Raw genomic sequence first — 23,560 nt, forward strand, 5'->3', positions numbered from 1 at the left:
GCTGTTAATGTTATCTGAACTTATATTTTAAATGTTGTGACTAGTGTCAGCACATGTACTTGCCTAATGCTATAAATGTTTCTACTTTATTTTCCATTTTTAGTAGACTCAGTTGTCATTGTTTTAGATGGACAGAATGGAATTTATGATCTTGTAAAAATCTTTGCCACTAGAACAAATTAATGTTTATATTAAAGAAGAACATTTTATTCCCCCAAAACATCTTTGCCTGGCCTGCCTTTTAGAAATAAAGCTTAAGCCTGGTTTATCAAAGAGATTTTTAATGAACTAGTTTTATTGATCCATCAAATCAGTTAAAAACCCAAATCTGTCTGATTGCATGTTAATTTCTTGATAGCTTCAGTTTTTAAATTGCACATGCAAAGATAGAGTCAGAACCACAGTGGGCACTTATCTTTTCCATTTCTGTTCTGTGTTGTTAAAATGCTGCCAGGTCTGGCTGCACTCAGATTTCAATACACTGTATTCTTATTGCAAAAACAGGTGAGAGGAAAATGCATTTTTTTTTTCTTAATTAAAAAGCTACTGTGTCTAATTGGAAGCTTTCAAATGTTGAGCTGTCTTCAAGCTGGAAATAAGCTGTGTTCATGTGATATGAAACAAAATGTTGATACAGGGAATATAAAATAAAGACTAGATTAGAAATTCTGTCTGTATGAAGCTGCTGTCAGTCAGTGATCTTTATTGTGCTGTATGTTTATGTACTTAGAGCATGAAATGTGTATTCTTCAAGCTTAAACTTTTGTTTCAGGCTAATGCATATATTAGGAAAATTTCTGTAGAGCACACTAAGCAAAACAAAATCTGAGGCATAATAAGACTGAAATCTTAATGCTCCATGGAAAGCACTCTCTATTACTATATTATTACAGTAATATACTATAGAAAGAGCTAGGTATTGAGAGAGCATCGAGTGCACTCTCAATAAATATTTTCTAACTGCTTATTTTTTTGAGGTGTGTAAAAAGGTATGTGGGCCACAAACTAATTCTGAAGTACAGCATTAAAGAATACAGTAATGACAGAAGAGAATTCTGAGTGTTATCTTTTAAAAAGTAACTGATGAGTAAGGGAATGTATGACTCAGAGTAAGTGTAACTTAGTGTAGGAAAATCATACAACTTTGTTTTTTTTAAATAAAAGTATATATTTTTTCAGTGCAGCTGGTTATTCAAAGTTATTTTATTTGAACAATTATCCATTATTATTGACTTAATACTACTGATGTGTCTGTAACAGAAATCTAGTCTAAGTCTAAACACCTGAGCTGGACAAATAGTTTTGCTGGTTTTCTTACTTCAGGAACTTATAATGAATTTGCTGACCTTTAGGGTAACAATGAAATGTATTAGTATGCCCTTATGCAAACAATGATTTTAAAAAAAAAGTACATAGGATTTATCTTAAGGAGTTGTTGACAAGGCTTTAAATTCATCATTACCTGATGAAACTGTCTTTTTTTTTTTTTTAATATACTTTACTCAATCAGCAAAAATAAGGTCTATAATACATTTATCCTGAATTTTATTCCACAGAGTTCAGGGGGAGGTCTAAAGAACATATCTAATGGTGGCTAACAAATTACATATTTCCCTTGGTGACCAAATTATTAGAATCCTGTTTTTATAGTACTTTGCATTCCTAGAAATTTCAGTCATTAATAGTGTTTTGGGTCATGGTTAATTCCCTCTGCCTCTGTGAGAGATAGGTTTCTTTGGATTCTGGAATAATCAGGAATACCTAAGGAAAACCGCAAAGCAAATAAGTACTTTTTACTGTGCTGTGCAAATGTGACAAGGGGAAAAATTGTATTTAGAAGTGAGGAAATTAAAAGGCAGTTGATACACTAGGTAATATCACTTTCAGAGACTCAATATGGAATGTTGAGAATTTGCCTTGTGGTTCTCTTATCCAGGTCTTCAGCCATGTTACTCCTGTCAGTTAGCTTTCTTTTGTATTTCAGCCAATTATATTTTGTTTAGTTTCTCAAATTTTAAGTTGTTTAGGTTTGTTTAGGACTGGATAGGAAGAATTGCAACATGAGGCACTTAAAAGCAGCTAGTTTGGAAGGTGGAACATCTGCTAATTCTCATTGGGGTCTTTTTCAGGTGACTCATGCATATAAACGTCTATAGTTCTAGTTTAGATAAAATTATGGTAATCTGGAATTGGTTTCTTGTCAGTGAGTACATTTTTTTAAAATACTTTTTTTAAACAGTTGCGTAGTTAAATGGCAGCACTTGGTTTTGAGTTCAAAGATTTCTAGCATTTTTATGGAATCTTGGTCTTCCTTAAGTCAAAGAAGCCAGTTTTGCAATTGTAAGTAACGTGTACTTAAGTTGGTCTTGGATGATGGTCCCTTTTAAAAACCGTTTGCTAAATCATATGACATGCTTCTGCAACACCTAATTGAAAATCAACACTAGTTGATTTGATGAGCCTTGGAAGATTAGTAGACAGTGTTCAGAATTTGAATTTCATGTGGTTCAGGGCTGTCTGTCTAGCAATAGTGCTAGCAAGTCAGACACTGTAAAAATGTCTGAATATTCTAAATTGGTATCCTTTGTTGAAGTCCCTGCTTATGGGTGTGTGAAATCCAGTTATGTTATCTTTGTAACTGCCTTAAAATAATGAGCTGTGCTTTTCCTTTTTTTTTTTTTTTTTTTGTTTGTTTGTTATTATCTCAAGGCTAGAAATAAGTCAGCAAATGGGTAGACTGAAATCAACTTTTGAGCAAGTCTGTGTGCAATAAATTTTCCCTTTGATGATTAAGAGTTACTGGAAGAGATCAGTATAACAGATGATGTTTAATTTCTGATTATTGATCTGTTTCATAATCTGGGATTGTTAACCACAATATGGCTCATTCTGAAATGGAGATTTTGACAACTTTTTAAATAATACAAAAATACTGCTGTAGATTATTTTGTAATCATTATGCTGCAATTGGTGACATTGAAAGCCACCAGCTATGTGTTGCTGCAAATCAAGAAGGTAGAATTTAAAGGTAAAAATAGCTCAAAGTTAAATGCAACCCCTGCCCTCAATGTCTGTTGCCAGAATTGGCCCAGGGTATCTTTTAGTGTAGTCAAAGTTTGAAGTTGTCCAATGTGATCTTGCTGCCCTATGTGTGTGTGTCATGTTTATGTCAAATTTTACACCTGTTCTCACTCTATTCAAAGTACCAGCAAATTTGTGATGTCCCAGCTTTCTAAAATAGGTTAAAAAAAAGGCAATTGGGATGTAAATTTTCTGGTATCTTCATTCAAAAACATTTTTGAAATTAAACAATGGAAGTGCGGAGTAGAAAAACTGGTTGTAAATGATTACTAACACAGTTGTGGCTTTTTGATACTTTGAAATGATTCCATTTAAGTTAATGTTTTTGCTGGCTGAGTATTGTGTAATGAGAAAGATTGAACATCCCATAGAATGACTCAGTATTCAACAAGTAGTCTTTGACTTTTTTCTTTTAATCCAAGAAGTATTCCTGGAATTGTTTACTCTTCCTATGTATCTGTACTATATTCATTGTTTCCTGGCTCAAATGTATTTGTTCATATTTAAAATTTGTTTTTTTAATGATAGGTATTAATGAAAATTGAGACACAAAATGATCGGTGAGAATGTGTTGAGGAAGAGAAAGGAAGATAGTTTTTTTTTTTACCAGCTGTTGCTTATGAAGTGATACTATATTAATACATACGTCTCTATAACAGTGTTAGACTGCATTTAAAGCCAACTAATAAAAAGGGAGTTGTATTGATCTGTGAATTCAGGCATATCATAGGTGTTAGATTGTATTTTGGCAGGTCTAATTTGAGATTTTTTTTTAAGGTTCAATAATGGAGAATTTTTCTGTGATGACAGAGGTGTACAGCAGTGAAGATTTGGAAGTTTTGTCCTTTATCTGCAATTTGTAGGACTCTGTTTTACTTAATATTGCATCTTCACTAAACAGAGAAACACTATCCACACCTTACCGTCTTGTACTTCTAGTGCAGTCATGGGTATAAAAGCTTCACCTTTACATTGTAATTAGTATAAAGTACCTACTCATTCTGCTTGTTGATAGCCTAAGCAAGTGTTCTAGATCACTGTAATACATCATTCTTACTGTAAAAAATACTGTATTATACACGAACACTGTTCAAGGCCAAGTTGAAAAGTAGAAACTTAACATGAACAAGAGGAGCTGTTTTATGCGTCACTTAATAGGCCTGAATATTTAGTGCACCGACTGTCCATTGCGGTATTATAAATTGTTCCTGTTTTGGCTTGACTGTGGTTTATGACTGTGTTTTAATTTCTGACCAACTTTGTCTTTGGGATGTGTTTGTTAACCAGATCTTTGTGACCATCAGTCATTAAAGGGTTATTACATACTCAGTTTATGGGTCATAAATTCAAGTTAGAAAAGGCTGCTGGCGAAAACTTGCTGCATGTAAAGTGGAAAAAAAATATCACTGACTAATTAGATAAGTATTACATTTTTCTAGTGTGAAATTGTTAATTTGCAAGGCTTTTATTGTTAGGTGAGTCAGATAAGTGTGTAGAAGCTAATTTCTTTAAAAAAAAAAAATCATCAAAATGACCGTATTAAGATAATTTCTGATGTGATATTGTTGAAAATAAAAATGCAGAAACACAAGTTAGAATTTCAGTAACATTGTTTTCCTTAAGGTAGTAAGATATTATTTGGTGCATAACAATCTTGGCCTCTTTAGCTTCTCTTGCCTTTTAGTGGTGTGTTTGTTTGTTTGTTTGTTTGTTTGCTTGTTTTTATTATTATATACAGTTATTGCATTGCAAATTTGATAAAGTAGATATATTTAATTTTATGGTTTGAAAGTGTTTGGAAATACATGGCTATGTAAATTAAAATAAGTATTTTCAGTTTATTTCTATATGAACAACATCTTGAGAGTTAGGATAGTTTGCTAAATATTCTGGTGTAGGGCTTCGGGTGTTTGGTTTTTAATAACATGAATAAGGAAAAAAAGAAAAAGAATTGTCTGAATTTTTAAAAGATAAGATACATCAGAATTTTTTTCTCCTGTGTTTCTCAAAATGCGGTCTCACTTGGGGTAATTTTTAATTTGACACTTCAGTGCTTAATAGGTCTGACCTCGATAGTAAGCAAAGCCTTAGAGGGAAGAATAAAGACATGAAGCTAAATGGAAGGTGGAATAAAATGCAGCATGAATGTCCTGGGGAGGAATGTGTCAGTCTGATCTGAGACTTCCTTTGCTCTCAATCTCTCTCTCTCTTTGTCTCTCATTTTTTATCTCTTCTGTGTGTCTCTCCTGAACAAAATCTGATCTTACTACTGGATTTAGTGGATGTCATTACATTATTTCATAGAATCACAGAGTGGTTTGAGTTGGAAGGGAGCTTTGAAGATCACCTAGTACCAAGGCCCCTGCCATGGGCAGGGACACCTTCCACCAGACCAGGCTGCTCAAAGCCCCGTCCAACCTGGCCTTGAACACTTCCAGGGAGGGGGCAGCCACAGCTTCTCTGGACAACCTGGTCCAGTGCCTCAGCACCCTCATAGCTAAGAATTTCTTCATTGTGTCTGATCTAAACCTACCCTCTTTCAGTTTAACTCTGTTGCCCTTGTCCTGTTACTACAGGCCAATGTAAAGTGTTCCTGTCTTCCTTACAAGCCCTTTTTATATGTTGAAAGGCCACAAAAAGGTCTTTCCAGAGCTTTCTCTTCTTCAGCCTGAACAACCCCAACTGTCTTAGCCACTTCACAGGAGAGGTGTCCCAGCCCCTCTGACCATTTCTGTGACCCTCCTCTGGACACCAGTCTAACAGTTCCACATCTGTCTAGTACTCAAGGTCCCACAGCTGGATGCAGTACTCCAGGTGGGGTGTCTCATGAAAGTGCAGTAGAGGGGAACAGTCACCTTCCTTAGCCTCCTGGCTCCACTTCTATTTAGGCAGCCCAGGATACAGTTGGCTTTCTGGGCTGCAAACACACATTGCCAGCTCATACTCAATTTTTCATCCACCAGTATCCCCGAGTCCTTCTCCTCAGGGCTGCTCTCAACCCATTCGTCCCCCAGTCTGTATTGATATTGGGGATTGCCCTGCCCTATGTCCAGGACCTTGCACTTGGCCTTGTTGAACTTCATGAGGTTTGCATGGCACCACCCCTCAAGCCTGTTAAGGTCCTTCTGGATGTCACCCCTTCCCTCAAATCAGTGTCACCATTCAGCTTGATGTCATTTGCAGACCTGCTGGGTTTACACTCAATCTCACTATGTCATTGATGAAAACACTGAATAGTGTTGGTCCCTGTATGGATCCTGGAGGGATACCACTTGTTACTGGTTTCCATTTGGACATTGAGGCAATGACTGTAACTCTTTGGATACGACCACCCAGCCAACCACCCAGCCAATTCCTAATCCATCTAACAGTCCATTCATCAAACCCATATATCTCCAATTTGGAGGTAAGAATGCTGTGGAAGACTGTATCAGAGGCCTTACAGAAGTCCAGGTAGATGACATCTGTAGCCCTTCCCTTGTCCATTGTAGAAGGTTAGTCAGTCATGATTTGCCCAAGGTGAAACTGTGTTGGCTGTCTCTGACTCCCTGTCTTCCATACGTTTTGATGTATCTTCTGGGAGGGTCTGTTCCATGATCTGAATATTGATTATTTGATAGAGGCATCTGCAAAACTGATAATTAAGTTGCAGGTAAAACAGCTTACTGGAGAAATGTAAGGTGGAAAAGGAACAAGCTATAAAATAAGCTGCAGCACAGCTGCTGGGCTATTGGAAGCTTAATAAGGACATTTTCTAAAGGATGGACCAGTGTCGTGTTTGAACTTGGTTTAGGATCTTCATTAATGACCTTGGTGTGGGTGGGACTGTGCTGGTAGAGATCGTTAGTAATGCAAAGTTAGGAGATTTGATGAATGCAAGAAAAAAAAAATTGTGCATTTGATGCATGCTAATAATAGAACTGCTGTTTTCTCATTTTAGTTGGAAGTGATAAGGAGTAAAACTAGAGACTAGTACTTAGTCACAGGTTTATTGTGAGTGTGAAACAGCAAATATGACACTGTAGTTTTGTAGTGAGGGAAGTATTAATGTCAAGGTTTATGGCATTGATGAAGCTTTATCTGAATGCATCCCTGGCAACACCTAGTCAGAGAAAATGAACCCAAATGGGAATGCTGCAAAAAAAAAAGTTATTAACGTAAGTGAAGTAGAATAGCTTGGCTTGTTTATCTTGGCAAAATGAAGACTGAAAGGGGATCTGATTGCTATCTATAAATATGTCAGAAGAGGTGAGCACTGGGGAAAAGAAAAGCTATGTAGGCTAAAGGGTAGGATTGGTACAAAAATGAATTGACATCAAGTGGTTATGAATGTATTCAGATCATTAGAGACTAGTTGAATTTCAAAACTGAATCATGTCAGTTTGAACCAACCTTCTAAAAATTATGTGGGTAAAAATAGTTTTAAATTAATCAGATACCATCTTACAAAATGTTTTCTTACATGTGGAGTTTACTTCTCCTTGGTCATGAGGTTACAATGTTCTTGAAAATTTGATAGGACAGTGGTGGTACCCAATTATGTATTTAAGCTAGAAGCCAGTATGTCATGTTATGTTCCAAGACATTAGAATAGCTTGACTGAGATAGGTAGGTAATGTTTTTTTCTTTGTAAGAAAGGATGTTTATAAATTGAAAAATCATATACATGGGAGTAGCTGCGTATGTGAAAGAAACTTAGTATAGTTCATAGGAGTATAATGTTGTTTTAACATGTTTAACATGTTAACAGTGTGATGTTAATATGGCCGCTAAATCTAGTAGACCAGATGAAAGTAAAAGCTGATTTTTAATTTAGGTATCTACTAGACATGTTCCATGTTGCAGCTCAGGTTAGAACTAGCTCCTTCTACAGAGGTGAGCTGGCTGGTCGCGGGGAAGGGTGGCTGCATTAGTTCAGCTCAGTACATAAGGTAGTGAGGGAATGGAGTTTGTGATCCTGTCTGAGTGACAAGACTAGTGATGGAATGCAACTTTTATTTAAAGCAGGTGTTTGTTTTCCTGAGTGACTGTAGGATATAATGTACTTGGCTTTCAGATATTTGGGAGGTGGAGACCTGTAGTCTGTGCTTCCAGAGAATGGAAGGTCATCCTGAAACTGAAGTGAGTTGTTCATGTCTTTGGGAGGTAGTCCAATATTAGCTAGACCGGTCTGTAGGAAATGTTAATGTCTGATACGTAAGCCTATGTAGACCTGGCTCTGTGTTATGTGCTGAGGTTGGACGCTGTCTAACAAACACCTGAAACTGTTTTGAGTTTTTTTGAAAGAACTTTCCGGGCTTTTGTCCACACTGGGAGAAGTGTGAAATTTATTTATTTTTAAAGTTACTTTGTTACACTGTTGGGATACTACTTGCAAGGAAACTGGTGAAAACCACAAAAGCTCTGTTCTGTTTAATGTTTGAAGCTAGCCTCCAATACCTGGTTCTTGGAGCACGCAGGGAAAAGTACTAGGTAGCAGCTTTTGGTCAGGTCATCTGTGGAAAAACTGATTTTCTGTGTGCCACTACAGCTGTCATCTGAGATGGTTACAAGTATTCTGATTACTGCTATAGATTTTGAAGGGTATCTTGTATGTTGCAATTCAGATCAGAAAGGTGTATCCAATTGGAAATTTTGTATTGGAGGATGCATACATATTTTAAGCTCCTGAATATTTGAATATTTTAAACAGCAGATCTGGGCTTTTCAGCATCACTGAAATCTTTTGTAAGCTATAATAGCAGGTTAAAATACAAAACAAGTTTAAAAGGAAAAATAAAGGGGAAAGTTAGTTGTTTATTTAGTTCTGTTCAAATCTGCTAGTATTCATTGAAATTTAAGAGCCTTTGTAACTATAAAATTCATTAGGTATCCTATCTTACGCAAGTAAAGAGTTGCTCCAGCAGGAAGGGTTTATAACAAAGCCCTTACTGAGCTAAATTGTTAATATTGCATCTTTACTGAAAGATTGCTTGTACATATTAGTTGTTTCAGGACTTCGGGGATAATTTGCTGGTTTAAATGTTCGTGTTTAGCAGTGGTAAAATATTTCAACTGCTCTTTTTATTTCAACAGTGAGGACGCTTTAGGATGAATAATACTTTATCATTAGATTCTTAAGACTTTATCATAGTATAATTAAGAGCTACCAATTTTAGTATGCTCTTGATATGTATTTGGCTAGAATAACAATGTATCAAAATAAAGCCCAATTGCAAACAAGGAATTCACAATAACATGGAGTTGAAGTTGAAATAACATGCCTTTGAGCTTAGTAACATGATGGTTCTAATGGCAGGGTTTCAATAGGAAAAATATCAAGAATACACATATATGACTGAATTGGACTCAAACTGCTAGATTTTAAAGCTTAAGCTAAATACAAGCATTAATATATTTGCATGAAGTTATTCCATATTCTACTATCTTATTAATAGTGTTTTCTGTTGTTCTTGAAGCTAAAGAAACGGTTGTTCACATTTAACATTAAATGTAGGACAATCTACTTTTAGCCTATATTTTACCTACCATATAAAGTAGCTAATGTTCTCTTCACCAGAATTCATGGCAGTGATCTGTGGCTGTACTTTACCCTTGAGATAGATGCTTCCTGCATTTTTACTGTGTTTTTTTGGTGACTAATAACATGTCAGTAACAAGCTGAGGTGAATATGAAATTTTGACCCAGAAAGAAAATGTGAAAAAATAAATTGTTTGTTTTGTCTGCTTTGAAATGCCATTGAATTATATTCCTGTACTTTCTCTGACAAAATGGCAGGGAAAAGGTTTAAATTCCCATTTCACTTAAAAAGGAAGCCTACAGAGGATGGAAGCAAGGACAGGTGAGCTGGGAGGGATACAGGAAAACTGAGCATCCAGGGATCAGGTTAGGAAGGCCAAAGCCTGGATAGAATTAAATCTGGCCAGGGACGTCACGGGCAACAAGAAAAGATTCTATAGGTGTGTCAGTGATAAAGGGAAGACTAGGGACAATGTGGGCCCTCTCTGGAAGGGAACAAGAGACCTGGTTACCAGGATAAAGAGAAGGCTGATGTACTCGATGACTTTTTTTGCTTCAGTCTTCACTGGTAAGCGCTCCAGCCACACAACCCAAGATGCAGAAGGCAAAAGTGGGGACTGGGAGAATGAAGAACTGCCCACTGTAGGAGAAGATTGTGTTCAAGACCATCTAAGGAACCTGATGAGATTCATCAGTGGGTCCTGAGGGAACTGGTGGGTTAAGTGGCTGAGCCACTATCCATTCTATTTAAGAAGTCATGTCAGTCCGGTGAAGTTCCTGCTGACTGGAAAAGGTGAAACATAACCCTAATTGTTAAAAAGGGAAGAAAGGAAGACCCGGGGAGCTACAAGCCAGTCAGTCTCACCTCAGTGCCTGGCAAGATCATGGAGCGGATCCTTCTGGAAACTACGCTAGGGCACATGGAAAATGAAGAGGCGATTGGTGACAACCAGCATGGCTTCACCGAGGGTAAATCGTGCCTGACAAACACGGTGACCTTCCATGGTGGGTTTACAGCATTGGTGGATAAACAAAGAGCAACTGATGTCATCTACCCGGACTTGTGTGAAGCATTTAACACTGTCCCACATGACATCCTTGTCTCTGAATTGGAGAGACATGGATTTGATGGATGGAGCACTCGGTGGTTAAGGAATTGGTTGGATGGTCACACTCAAAGAGTTGTGGTCAACTGCTCAGTGTCCAAATGGAGAGCAGTGATGAGTGACGTTCCTCAGGGGTCAGTGTTGGGACTGATGCTGTTTAACATCCTTGTTGGTGTCATGGACAGTGGGATTGAGTGTACCCTCAGCAAGTTTGCCGACATCTCCAAGCTGTGTGGTGCGGTTGACACGCTGGAGGGAAGGGATGCCATCCAGAGGGACGTGGACAGGCTTGAGAAGTGGGCCTGTACAAACCTCATGAAGTTCAACAAGGTCAAGTTCAAGGTCCTGCACGTGGGTTGAGGCAACCCCAAGCAGAAATAGAGGCTGGGTGATGAGTGGATGGAGAGCAGCCCTGCGGAGAAGGACTTGGGGATATTAATGAATGGAAAACTGTCTGTGAGCCAGCAATGTGCGCTCACAGCCCAGAAAGCCAACCGTGTCCTGGGCTGCCTCAAGAGAAGTGTGGCCAGCAGGTCGAGGGAGGTGGTTCTACCCCTCTACTCTGCTCTCATGAGACCCCATCTGCGGTGCTGTTGTGGTTTCAGCTCAGAGAGGGGAATTGAGCACCATGCAGCTGCTCACTCCCTTCTTCCCCCCCGGTGCTGAGAAGCAGAAAATAAACAAAGGCTCAGAATTTGAGGTATGTCAGAGAGGGATGGATCCCCATTATTGTTATGGGGAAAAGACAAACTCGTTAGGGGAAGAAAAAATCCGTACATTTAATACAGACACTAACAACAAGAACACTTAACAGACGGAGGAGGAAAGTGAGAAGCATTACCACATCTTGAAAACATCTTCCCCCACCCCTGTCTTCTTCCAGGCTCAGCTTTGCTCTTGATATCTCTACCTCCTTCCTTTAATGGTACAGGGGCCAGGAATGGGGGGAGCAGTCAGTGCTTGATGCTTTTTCCATGTTGGGGTGGGGGAGGGGGTAAACTTTTGGAATTTCTTCCCCCTGCTCTGGTGTGGTCCCCCTCTCACAGGAGACAGTCCTCCACAAACTTTCTCTGACATGAGTCTTTCCCACGGGCTGCTGCATTTCTTGAGCTGCTCCGACACGGGATACCCCTGCATGCTTCAGTCCTCCCAGCGCTGAACTGCAACAGCAGAGGCTGCTTCTTCCCACAGGATCCCAGTCATCTTTGGGCGCAGCCACCTTAAATGGCACTGTGGGACCCCCCACAGACCATATATCAGTGTCTGCTCCACCATACATCTCCATGGGTGGCGGGAGGGGGTGGCCCTGCTGTCTCACCACAGGATACAGGGAAGTCTCTGCTCCGGCACACCTCCCCCAGCTTTCCTCCTTTGTTCTTTCACTGACTTTGGTGTTCACGTAGATGTTGCAACTCCTTACAAGTCCAACTCCCCCTCGCAGGTCCCTTCTTAAATATGTTATTGCAGAGGTGCAGCTGATTGACTCGGCCTTGGTGAAGAGGCGGGGCTGATTTGGATCCAGGGGAGCTTTGAGAAGCTTCTCATAGGTGGTTACCACTGTAACCTCCTCCTCTGCTACCCAAAAACCTCACCACTCACTCAAACCCAGGACAAGTACTGTGTTCAACTCTGGAGCCCCTAATATAAGAAGGACATGGACCTGCTCAGGCTAGTCCAGAGGAAGCCATGAAGATTATCAGTGCACTGGAGCACCTCCCGTGTGAGGACAGGCTGAGAGAGTTGGGGTTTTCATCCTGGAGAAGGGAATGCTCCTGGAAGACCTTATTGCAGCCTTACAGTACTTAAAGGGGGCCTACAGGAAAGGTGGGGAGGGACTTTTTACAAGGGCGTGTTGTGATAAGACAAGGGGTAATGGTTTTAAACTGAAAGAGGGTAGAATTAGATTAGATGCAATGAAGCAATTCTTTCCTGTGAGGGTGGTGAGACACTGGCACAGGTTGCCCAGAGAAGCTGTGGTGCCCCCTCCCTGGAAGGGTTCAAGGCCAGGTTGGATGGGGCTTTGAGCAGCCTGGTCTAGTGGAAGGCATTCCTGCCTGTAGGATGGGCTGTGGAGCTAGATGATCTTTAAGGTCCCTCCCAACCCAAACCATTCTGATTGCTCTACTAGCCTTCAGTAAAGCCTGCATGTCAGCATCTGCACAAGCACCTCTATTAAGCCTAATAGCTATTATAGGCTCTGCTTGGCCCTTTGACAGAGGAAGATGAGCTCTTTTAGGTTTAAAAAAAGTGGGCATTGTTTCAGCATTTTTTAGAAGGAAAAAATCTGACATATATTATCATCATGGATGCTGACAGCATGTCACAGTGGGGAGCTCAGATAATATCTGATGTTACCCATGGGTAAATAGTGCTAGGCTAGAATTAGCCTTCAGGAGCTGTGGACGCTGAGGTGTGTCAGCTTTCTTATAAAGCCTTTTTTGCATTCTGACATTTACATGCAGGTTGATGGTAAAACTAACTGTTTCTGAAGTGCCAGGGTAGAATAAGAAGTGAAAGATTCTGTATTATTAATCTATTATATGGATATCTACCTCAGAGCCATGGTTATTTGTATGTATTATTAATCTTGCACCTTCAGCCACTGATTATTCCTGATCATTCAGACCTATAATGTTAAAGTATTAATCATTGAAACCTAAGATGTTATGTTTCATAGGCTGAGTAATTTTTACATAGGTGATTTGTTGCAGTTGGAATTTTTCTTTATGTTGAAGAAGGTATTTGAATGATCATGGGTTTTGGTATTTCAAAAGGAAAGAATTATGTTCATTGGAAATACATGTTATGGATTCTCTTCAGATTGCTTTCACAGAGGTCTGAATATTAATTTCTTCAAACTAATTTCTGTAAATAAACAACATTCCTGTCGCTTTCTTTTGTCAGCTGTGTCACCTGTACTTTTTTCAGAAAGCACTATAAAATTCCATTTACTGCAATTAACTCATTTGTGTATGTTTTAAGAGTAGTTTTCTTATCTGGTAGTCAAAGTTGTTTTGACTCGCTACAGAACACTGGTCTTTAATTTTTAGACATCTTTCTTTCAGTACCCTTGGTGGAATATGGTCAAGTCAAGGAATACAGAAGTAAACTGAACATACTTAAGTCCATGCGCCCAGATGGAATGCACCCATGAGTGCTGAGGGAGCTGGCAGATGGTAAAACAAGCTGACAGGAACCTTGTGAGGTTCAACAAGGAGAAGGGCGAAGTCCTGCACCTGGGGAGCAACAACCCCCCAGGCACCAGTACAGGCTGGGGTCTGACCAACTGGAGCGCAGCTTGGCAGAAAAGACCCTGGGGGTCCTGGTGGACACCAGGTTGACCATGAGCCAGCAACGTGCCCTTGCTGCAAAGAAGGCCAGCGGTATCCTGGGCTGCATTAGGAGTGTTGCCAGCAGGTTGAGGGAGGTGATCCTTCTCTTCTGCTCAGCACTGGTGAGGCCACAGCTGGAGTGCTGGGTCCAGCTGTGAGCTCCCCACTATGAGAGGGACATGGATGTACTGGAGAGAATCCCGTGAACAGCCACAATGATGATGAGTGAACTGGAGCACCTCTCCTGTACGGAAGGCTGGGAGAGCTGGCACTGCTCAGCCTGCAGAAGAGAAGGCTCAAGGGGATCTTATTCATAAGTACCTGAAGGGTGTGTGCGAAGAGGACAGAGCCAGGCTCTTTCCAGTGGTGCCCAGTGACAGGACTGGAGGCAGTGAGCACAACCTGAAACACAGGAGGTCCCCTCTGAATATCAGGAAACACCTTTTTTTTTTTTTTTTTTTTTCCCCTACTGTGAGGATGACCAAGTGCTGGCACAGGTTGCCCAGGGAGGCTGTGGGGTCTCTGTCCTTGGAGGTATTCAGAAGTTGGCTAGACATGGTTGTGGGCAACTGTCTTTGGGTGGCCCTTCTTGAGCCCAAGTGACTTCCAGAGGTTGCTTTCAACCTCTGTGATTGCTGTGTCAAGCGATGGAAAAGAAAACCTACTAAGTTTTGGCCTAATTAAAAAATGCTTTATTACATCATATGAATGTAGATTACATGACGCTATGTTAATTTAACTTGCTCTTTCTTTATTCTGTTGTTACTTCTAATTCTAGCAGAATGAGTTGATCTAGATCTTACTCTGTTCTTGTCAGGTCTATCATAAAAGTCAGTTAACTTGTTCTCAAAATTTGCCTTGCTGGCTTTATGTTATTACCGCTAGTTTTCATCCTGCTGACTTTAGCTCCTTTCTCATTCATTAGGGCTCAAATTGGCAAATGCAGTAAATGATTTTTCTTTGCCTGCCCAACCTGACTTTATTGTGCGCTGAAAGAAAACTACCCTGCCTGAGTTTGTTTTGGTAAAGATGCCTTGAAGTGTTCTGTATGTTTCAAGTGCTCTTGGAATTTCAAAGGTGATGGAGCAGTTGTGAAGAAGCAGCATCCCACTTAGAGCATATAATCCCAATAGTTGTTGAAGTTAACACTCTAATTTACACATCTTAAAGAGTTTGGATTCTTTTTGCCAGTCTGTGTACTTTTGTACATGTACTTATATTGTTTTTAGATGTGACTGAACATCTCACTTTAATGTGCCAGTTTACAGCTTAAATAAACTTCAGTTCTGTGCATGAAATAGAGTGCTCTCTGGCAGAGTCAGTTTAGGTATTAGCTTTTTTAACAGCTACAGTTGAGTGTCTTAAATCGAAGAGGACAATATACTTAACACTTAAGCTGTTTCATATAAAATGCTGTTGATTTTTTTTTAATAATGGGTGCTCATTTTTGTACAACTCTACAAGTTATCTGCCTTCTAATTATCAAAGATTTGATGTAATTAAATAAAACTACAATTTCTTATTCAATTTTAGATAGAGGTGATATTCTGTGACAGGCTCTGTGTGTACATTATGGCAGCTTTACTAATTTGGAATGGAGCTCCTTGATAACCAACCTGTCTGCTCCTCAGAAGTTCTTTGTTTGCTCTGTATTACCAACAACTAGAGATACAGACGGTGATCTCTCACCTCTCCCAGGGACACCATAGGCTGAGGAGGTTTGTCTAATCTCTTCCTTCCCACTTATATTTGACCATCTCAGGCAGCAGAAGGTTGACTTTTGGACCCGAGGAACTGAAGGAGACCTGAATTTGAAGAGAAAACAATACTGTTGATCAAAAAGATCTCTGTATAGGTCCTACCTGTCCAGTAATACATAGTATTTTGGTTTTACTGCAGTGTAACTGGCAAGCCTGGGGCAAGCCAGGAAACTTGGCACTGTGTTTCAGCAGTGGAATCTGACTCTACAGAATCTGTGTCATTTCTTCCTGCCCACTAGTTGCTGTAGTCGGAGATGTGTAGTTGCCAGGGGCAACCCCGGCATTAATGTTGCAGTGACTACACTGTAAGATTGCCAAAATAGAAATTCAGTACATAATGGTTTTGGACATCTCTGGTATTTCTGAAGGTGATTAGGCAGGTGTTTGTCATTCATTTCTAAGGTCCTCATAAGTCAGAAAGACAGGAAAGATCTTGACATGGATTGCCACTGCTCCATTCAAAACAGTTGGAATAACCTGGCACTCTCACAACTTTTATTCTAGGAAGATGCTGTAATTGGTGTCTTGAATTTACACTACTGAGTGGGTTGCTGAACTCCCTGTCCTTTTTAAAGTAGCCCTGACTCCCAGAGGTTGTTAGATTGAAATTGCAGGTTTGTAAAGCAATGATCTCTTGTCATTAGACATCATCGTTACATCAGTATAGCTTGAGGATTTTATTAGTTAAATTACCACAGCTTTTGAAAACCCTAGTTACAGAGCCAGAAGTCCATTGTCTTAAGTTGTACAAATATAAGATAAAAGATAGTCTTAAGCAGTTTACAGTGGAAATATTGGGCAAACAACAGTAGGTGAGTACTCATGAGGTATTTTGTGCAGTGGTCATAGTTAGACATGAGCCTGTCTGAGGTTAAAGTGCTCAAATAAAAATCAGCTCTGGCCTGAGTGTCATGCAAGCAGTGAGGGAGCTGCTCCTTTTGAGAGTATAACGCTGCTTCATGTAGCTGTATGTTTTCTGAGATGAAGTTGGCATCCATTTGTCCATCTTGGTGCATGTGCAGAATGTCTGCATCCATCTTTGCCTGTTCTTTTCCTTGTTCAGATGCGGTCTGGCCAGTATGGCCTAAAATGTTTCTCCTTCCTGGTTCTCCCTTCCCTCTCCCCCCCACCACATTCCCTGCCTCCTCTTCTGTTTTTTCTCAAGGAACTGTTACGATTTAGGTTTTTGCACTCAGGCTGTTAGTGCCAGTTTATACTTCCTCCCCCTCCCTCACCCCCCCCCCCCCCCCCCCCCCCCCCCCAGGGTAGCAGTATTTATGTTTGTGTGAATGGGAACTCCAGAATCTGCTTCTGCTGTTGCATGGTTTCTGTTTTGAAGGATATGTCATGCTACTTGAGATTGTGCAGCTCCTCTGAATGGTAATAGATATTTTTTTCTGATGTACTATCCTTGTGGCTGCTTCTGCCTGTCCATGCTCAGATTAGTGCTGTCAATATGCCACTAGACTACCAAAATAGCTGGGTTCTGCAGGAACAGTGAAATTCAGTCATCTTTTCCTTTTGTACACCAGTTTGTTACCAGCAGTGTATTAAATCTGACAGTTGTGAGTCCTAAGAGGCTTTGTAATGCCTCTTTTTTTCTTTAGAGCTTTTAGAAAGCAGGTGAAAGGAAAGCTGTCAGAAGGGTGCTCTAGACCTTGAAAGAGATTTCAGTCCACTCTGAAAAAAATGTCTGATACTAAAAAATGCCTCTGAGCTAGAGGCTGTTTTTTTGGGAAGTATCCAGGAAATGCAAAGGAGGTCACTGCATTCATGTACCTGTGGAAGGAAAGCAGATTTTTTTTTTTTTTAAATTATCTGTGGTGTTAGAACTGACAGTATATACCAGAGTAATTTGAAGAGTGTTTTGAATCCTGTCTCATTATTATGCACTTTGAGAAGACAGGCATGAGGTGACCTTTCATGTCTCAAAACTTAAAAAAAAAAAAAAAAAAAAAAGTTCAAAAAGCAGTTTATCATCAGTTTATAAATTCACTGCTTTTTTTGTCTTGAAATAAGCTATTTTTGAATAGTACAGCTTCTGTTCTTATGACTGTGCCTTTCAAAATGAGACTGAATTTAGCTTTTTTTTTTTTTTTTTTTAATTTGGGCAGAATTTCCTTAGTAATAGTAGTTGAGAAGATTGAGAGAAGCAGAGCTTCTCTCAAGCTTCTCAAGCTTCTTCAGGTTGTCTAGAGTTGCAATTAAAAAAAGGCAACCCACAGCTTTGAAAGCCAGATTCAAGGTGCTGTATGCCGCTGGGCACTGCAAAGGCAATGCCTAGGTGGCTATCAGTAAAACTCTCAGAATAATTTCTTCAAAAATGTTTGTGTAGCTCAAAAAAATAAATGCCTGGTCTTTTCTGAGTGTATTACTGGTCTTAGTTTTAGAGGATTATTCAGCTGCCTGATTTTAGTTCATTTTATGCTATGAGTGATGGGAGTTATTTTTGGCTCACACTAAGTAAAACTAAGTACAACTGGATCCTGCAAGAGCCATCAAGAGGCAAGTGGCAGGAAACTTTGAGGTAGTTTTGTAAATCTTTCTCTTGGGGGCTGTGTCACATTTGCTTGGATTGAGAGGGTGGTTACTTTGTCCACTGTGTGGATTAGAAATCAAGTTTCAGGCAAGTAATAGCAGTTCCTGTTTTCTCCTTGAATGTAAACCTACCTCACATATCTTCATCTATGTCTCAGTATTCTGGTTCTCAGTAATTCCCATTTTAGCCCTTGATTGATTTGTATCTTGGTGTATTGTGTCAAGACTCTGTTAAGCACGCTCTTGAAATTAAGGACTTGGTATGAGAGAGTTGTTACAGGAACAAAGACATTGGTCAGATAGTGAGCCCTCTAGTGTAGCAACATGTTTGGTAGTGGCCAGTGCCATTTCCTTCACAGCAGCCTGGACACTGATGTGGAATAAGGTGTTCAGAAAATAATTGACTTCCTTTGTCTCATGCAATTAGTGGTTTTGTTGTACCATGCCACTTGTCTGTATCAAGTATATTTTTCATCCAATTTAATCTGAAGTTTGCTTTCTTTGTGTTTTTTTTAATGTTTGGTTTTTTTTTTTCTTTATTTAGTGAAAAAGTAGTCATGTTTTCAGTGTTGATAAAAGTTATTTTGTAGTAATTTAATGCGTAATTTCTAAAGAATGATAAAGAAGTTTCTTAAAAGTTAATGTGCATATGAAATATTATTGAAAAAAAATTATGTTCATATGAAATTCCATTTTCGAAGTTACATTCCTTTAGTGCCCGTGCAGTCTTGCTTTCAGATGACACAAGCATAAGGGAGATTAACAGCTCAGAACACTGTGAACCTTACTTGCTTTTCATGCTGTTACTGCATGGCATCACATGGAGGTGATCTCTGTTGAGGATGTGCTTTTGCAACTTGACATTGAAATTGTGCCTTTTGTCTGATCCAGTCTGAGACACAAGTCCTATCCTGATGGTTCAACATAAACACAATTTAGATACTGCACTGCACTGAATATCTACAAATGGCAACTGCAGCTTATTTTTTGTGGATCAGTTAGAGTATATGCATAAGCAGAGTATCATCTCTGTTGTCTGTTTTAAAAGATGAGGTTGATGTCTGTTTGTGCCAAGTCTGTAGGAGCTCAGAAATGCAACAGAAGTTTAAAACTCAAGAGTGGTAGTATGTCTCAGTATCGGTGTTGTCTTTCTTTAAACAGCTGAAAGAGTTCCAAAGTATGTGTTGACTCTATTCCTAAAGAATAATCGAGCAAAAATTACTTTTGTATATGACTGTTATTTTCTAGCTATTTAAAATGTTAAGAATGATTTGGTAAAATTAGCATATATATCTGTGTATATGAACTTCTTGTGCCAGCAGCTTGAGTCTGTCATACTATTTAAGAGTTATCTGTTCATTCCTGTAATGTACATTTTTATAACTAAGGTGATAGTGTGCTTTACATGTAAGAGCATATGTGCTTAACAGATGTAAGATTTAACCTGTTTTTAGAAGTTTGTTGCCACCAAGTTATATTTTAAGAGTAATTTGTACTGTATAAACCAATTTCTTTTCCAGAGACACATGCATATTTAAAAAAACCCAACCCTTTTTTCAGGTCCCTTTACAGATGTAGTAACTACAAATCTTAAACTACGAAATCCATCAGATAGAAAAGTATGCTTCAAAGTGAAGACCACAGCGCCTCGTCGATACTGTGTGAGGCCGAACAGTGGAATTATTGACCCAGGATCATCTGTAATTGTTTCAGGTAAAAACAGATACATGCAATTCTGGGTTATGTGTTTTTAGGACTTTCACAAATCTTAGAGGCTGTTTGAAGTATGTCAGCTTTTAAAAAATATTTTCTAGAAATAAAACTGTTCTCCTTCATTAGTGCAATGTCAACTTGATGTAGAGCTGCAATAATATATGAAAAATCCTCCATACAGAAATTCTTGCCATTTGTCACATTTATTGGCAGCTCACTAAAAGGAGGAAAAGAAAGTTAGAAATGGGCAGTGATATTAACAGTACCTTTGCTTCACTACTATATTCATGCTTATATCTTGAAGTAGAACATTGCTTGGCTGCTCTGATATGTTTAAAGTTTAACATTTAACAGGTCATTGCATTTAAAAAAAAAATCACAATTGTAGACTAGACTAGTCGTTTTAACCATAGTATTAGTTCTTAAACAATTGTTTCATAGTTCTTCCATTTATCACAGTGGTATATGTATATATAAAGTGGTGATCATAAAATTGCTTTTAAAAAATTATATTTTCTGTTATTTTTGGTATGTGGAACAGTTTGTAGCCCTTAAATTTGAAAAAAAACCTAGTATGTTTCATTATAGAGACATTAATTCCTTACTGTGTTTTTTGGTTTTTGGGTGAGTGGATTAAAAAAGAATCCTTACTTTTCAACAGAGTGTGAGTCCTGAAGACAGACAATATTTTCTTCTTTTTTTCATGGAACTCCATGTAGGTTTGACTGACTTCATTCTGGCAATCTTCAGAATTTTGATAGCTGGACGTATACTGGTCCAATCCTAGACTGGCCTGTGCAATGTCAAAAAGACTAAGTATTGGTAATTGTGAGAGTACACATTTTCAAGAAAATGGGAAAAGACTAGGTGTCAGTCTTCTGACTTGGTAAATGATTTTTGTGTGTCATTCTCCCAATCATTTTGAGGTAGGAATCTACAGAATAAAGGGGTTTCTCAAACCAGTGACTGTAAGAGGTGAGAAAGTCTTTATTTCTCTGGACCTACCATATTTCCCAACTTTGAGAGAGGGGAACCCTTTTTTTATAGGTGGTGGTCTTAAAGGTTATAGAGATCACAGGCAATAGAGGTGTGAGCTCCTAGATCTCCCAAGTCTAGAAAGCTGATTTTGTAGAACCCTTGGAGAGCTGTAGCAAAGCAAAAGGGAAACATGGAACAATCCTCAGCTTTTCAGATTCACATCTTTATACGCTTTGGGAAGTTTAAAAGAAGCTGGACAACTAGCTTCAGGTTATATGTTCAAATGTTGCAAGGAATAATTTGGGAAAACTTTATATTCATGATGGATTAAAAACTTAGAGTAACTTTCCTTGTAGGAGAGACACCAGTTTTCTAATCCAATATGATCTATAGAATGTGATGATGAGGTGGTGTTGCCCTCTATGTCAGTGACCGGCTGGAGTGCATGGAGCTCTGCCTGGGCATGCGTGAGGAGCTGACGGAGAAGTTATGGGGTCAGGATTAAAGGGAAGGCAGGGAGAGGAGATGTTATAGTGGGGGTCTGCTACAGGCCACCTGACCAGGAAGACTGAGCAGATGAGGCCCTCAATAGACAGATTGAAGCAGCATCACATTCACAAGCCCTGGTCCTCATGGAGGACCTCAACCACCCCAGTATCTGTCGGAGGGACAACACAGCAAGACTGGGAGAATGAAGAACTGCCCACTGTAGGAGAAGACTGTGTTCAAGACCATCTAAGGAACCTGATGAGATTCATCAGTGGGTCCTGAGGGAACTGGTGGGTTAAGTGGCTGAGCCACTATCCATCCTATTTAAGAAGTCATGTCAGTCCGGTGAAGTTCCTGCTGACTGGAAAAGGTGAAACATAACCCTAATTGTTAAAAAGGGAAGAAAGGAAGACCCGGGGAGCTACAAGCCAGTCAGTCTCACCTCAGTGCCTGGCAAGATCATGGAGCAGATCCTTCTGGAAACTACGCTAGGGCACATGGAAAATGAAGAGGCGATTGGTGACAACCAGCATGGCTTCACCGAGGGTAAATCGTGCCTGACAAACACGGTGACCTTCCATGGTGGGTTTACAGCATTGGTGGATAAACAAAGAGCAACTGATGTCATCTACCCGGACTTGTGTGAAGCATTTAACACTGTCCCACATGTCATCCTTGTCTCTGAATTGGAGAGACATGGATTTGATGGATGGAGCACTCGGTGGTTAAGGAATTGGTTGGATGGTCACACTCAAAGAGTTGTGGTCAACTGCTCAGTGTCCAAATGGAGAGCAGTGATGAGTGACGTTCCTCAGGGGTCAGTGTTGGGACTGATGCTGTTTAACATCCTTGTTGGTGTCATGGACAGTGGGATTGAGTGTACCCTCAGCAAGTTTGCCGACATCTCCAAGCTGTGTGGTGCGGTTGACACGCTGGAGGGAAGGGATGCCATCCAGAGGGACGTGGACAGGCTTGAGAAGTGGGCCTGTACAAACCTCATGAAGTTCAACAAGGTCAAGTTCAAGGTCCTGCACGTGGGTTGAGGCAACCCCAAGCAGAAATAGAGGCTGGGTGATGAGTGGATGGAGAGCAGCCCTGCGGAGAAGGACTTGGGGATATTAATGAATGGAAAACTGTCTGTGAGCCAGCAATGTGCGCTCACAGCCCAGAAAGCCAATCGTGTCCTGGGCTGCCTCAAGAGAAGCGTGGCCAGCAGGTCGAGGGAGGTGGTTCTACCCCTCTACTCTGCTCTCATGAGACCCCATCTGCGGTGCTGTGTCTAGCTCTGGGGCCGCCAATGTAAAGAGGACATAGACCTGTTCAACTGAGTCCAGAGAAGGTCCACGAAGATGATAAAGGGGCTGGAGCACCTCCTTTATGAGGACAGGCTGAGAGAGTTGGAATTTTCAGCCTGGAGAAGAAAAGGCTCTGGGTAGACCATGCAGAAGCCTTTCAGTATCTAAAGTGGGCCTACAAGAAAGACAGGGAGAGGCTTTCTAGAAGGCATGTTGTGATAGGACAAGGGGTGATGGTTTTAAACTGAAAGAGGGTAGAATTAGATTAGATGTAATGAAGCAATTCTTTCCTGTGTGGGTGGTGAGGCACTGGCACAGGTTGCCCATAGAAGCTGTGGCTGCCCCCTCCCTGGAAGGGTTCAAGGCCAGGTTGGACGGGGCTTTGAGCAACCTGGTCTGGTGGAAGGTGTCCCTGCTCATAGAATGGGCTGTGGAGATAGATGATCTTTAAGATCCCTTCCAACCCAAACCGTTCTATGATATGGTTCGATGTTATGATAAAATTTCAGCACTGCTTACCATGGACAGTCCAGCATCTTATGGATGAAAGATTATTTTACTGGGAATTGGTTCAAGATTCAAGTAGTCAACCCTACTTCATTTCCGTCATCAACTTTGACTTACAGCCATTCTGTCTTTGTGTTTGATCTGGTATCAGGGATCTTTCCCCTGGGTAGTCATATATCACGATCAAGATATTGCTGGACTTTCTCTTCAGGAAATTGAATAGATTGAAGTATTCCATTTG

General features: G+C 40.0%; 1 protein-coding gene across 1 annotated transcript in view; it reads left to right on the forward strand.

The window, feature by feature from the left end:
- VAPA (VAMP associated protein A) overlaps window positions 1-23,560 on the forward strand; it is a 37,624-nt gene that overhangs the window by 1,314 nt on the left and 12,750 nt on the right. The window contains exon 2 of the mRNA XM_042798224.1: window positions 19,898-20,050. Within this exon, the coding sequence (XP_042654158.1) occupies window positions 19,898-20,050 (153 nt within the window). The remainder of the gene's footprint in view (window positions 1-19,897; window positions 20,051-23,560) is intronic.

The sequence above is a fragment of the Tyto alba genome, unplaced genomic scaffold (assembly GCF_018691265.1).
Source record: "Tyto alba isolate M040663 unplaced genomic scaffold, T.alba_DEE_v4.0 Super-Scaffold_27, whole genome shotgun sequence".
NCBI lineage: Eukaryota > Metazoa > Chordata > Aves > Strigiformes > Tytonidae > Tyto > Tyto alba.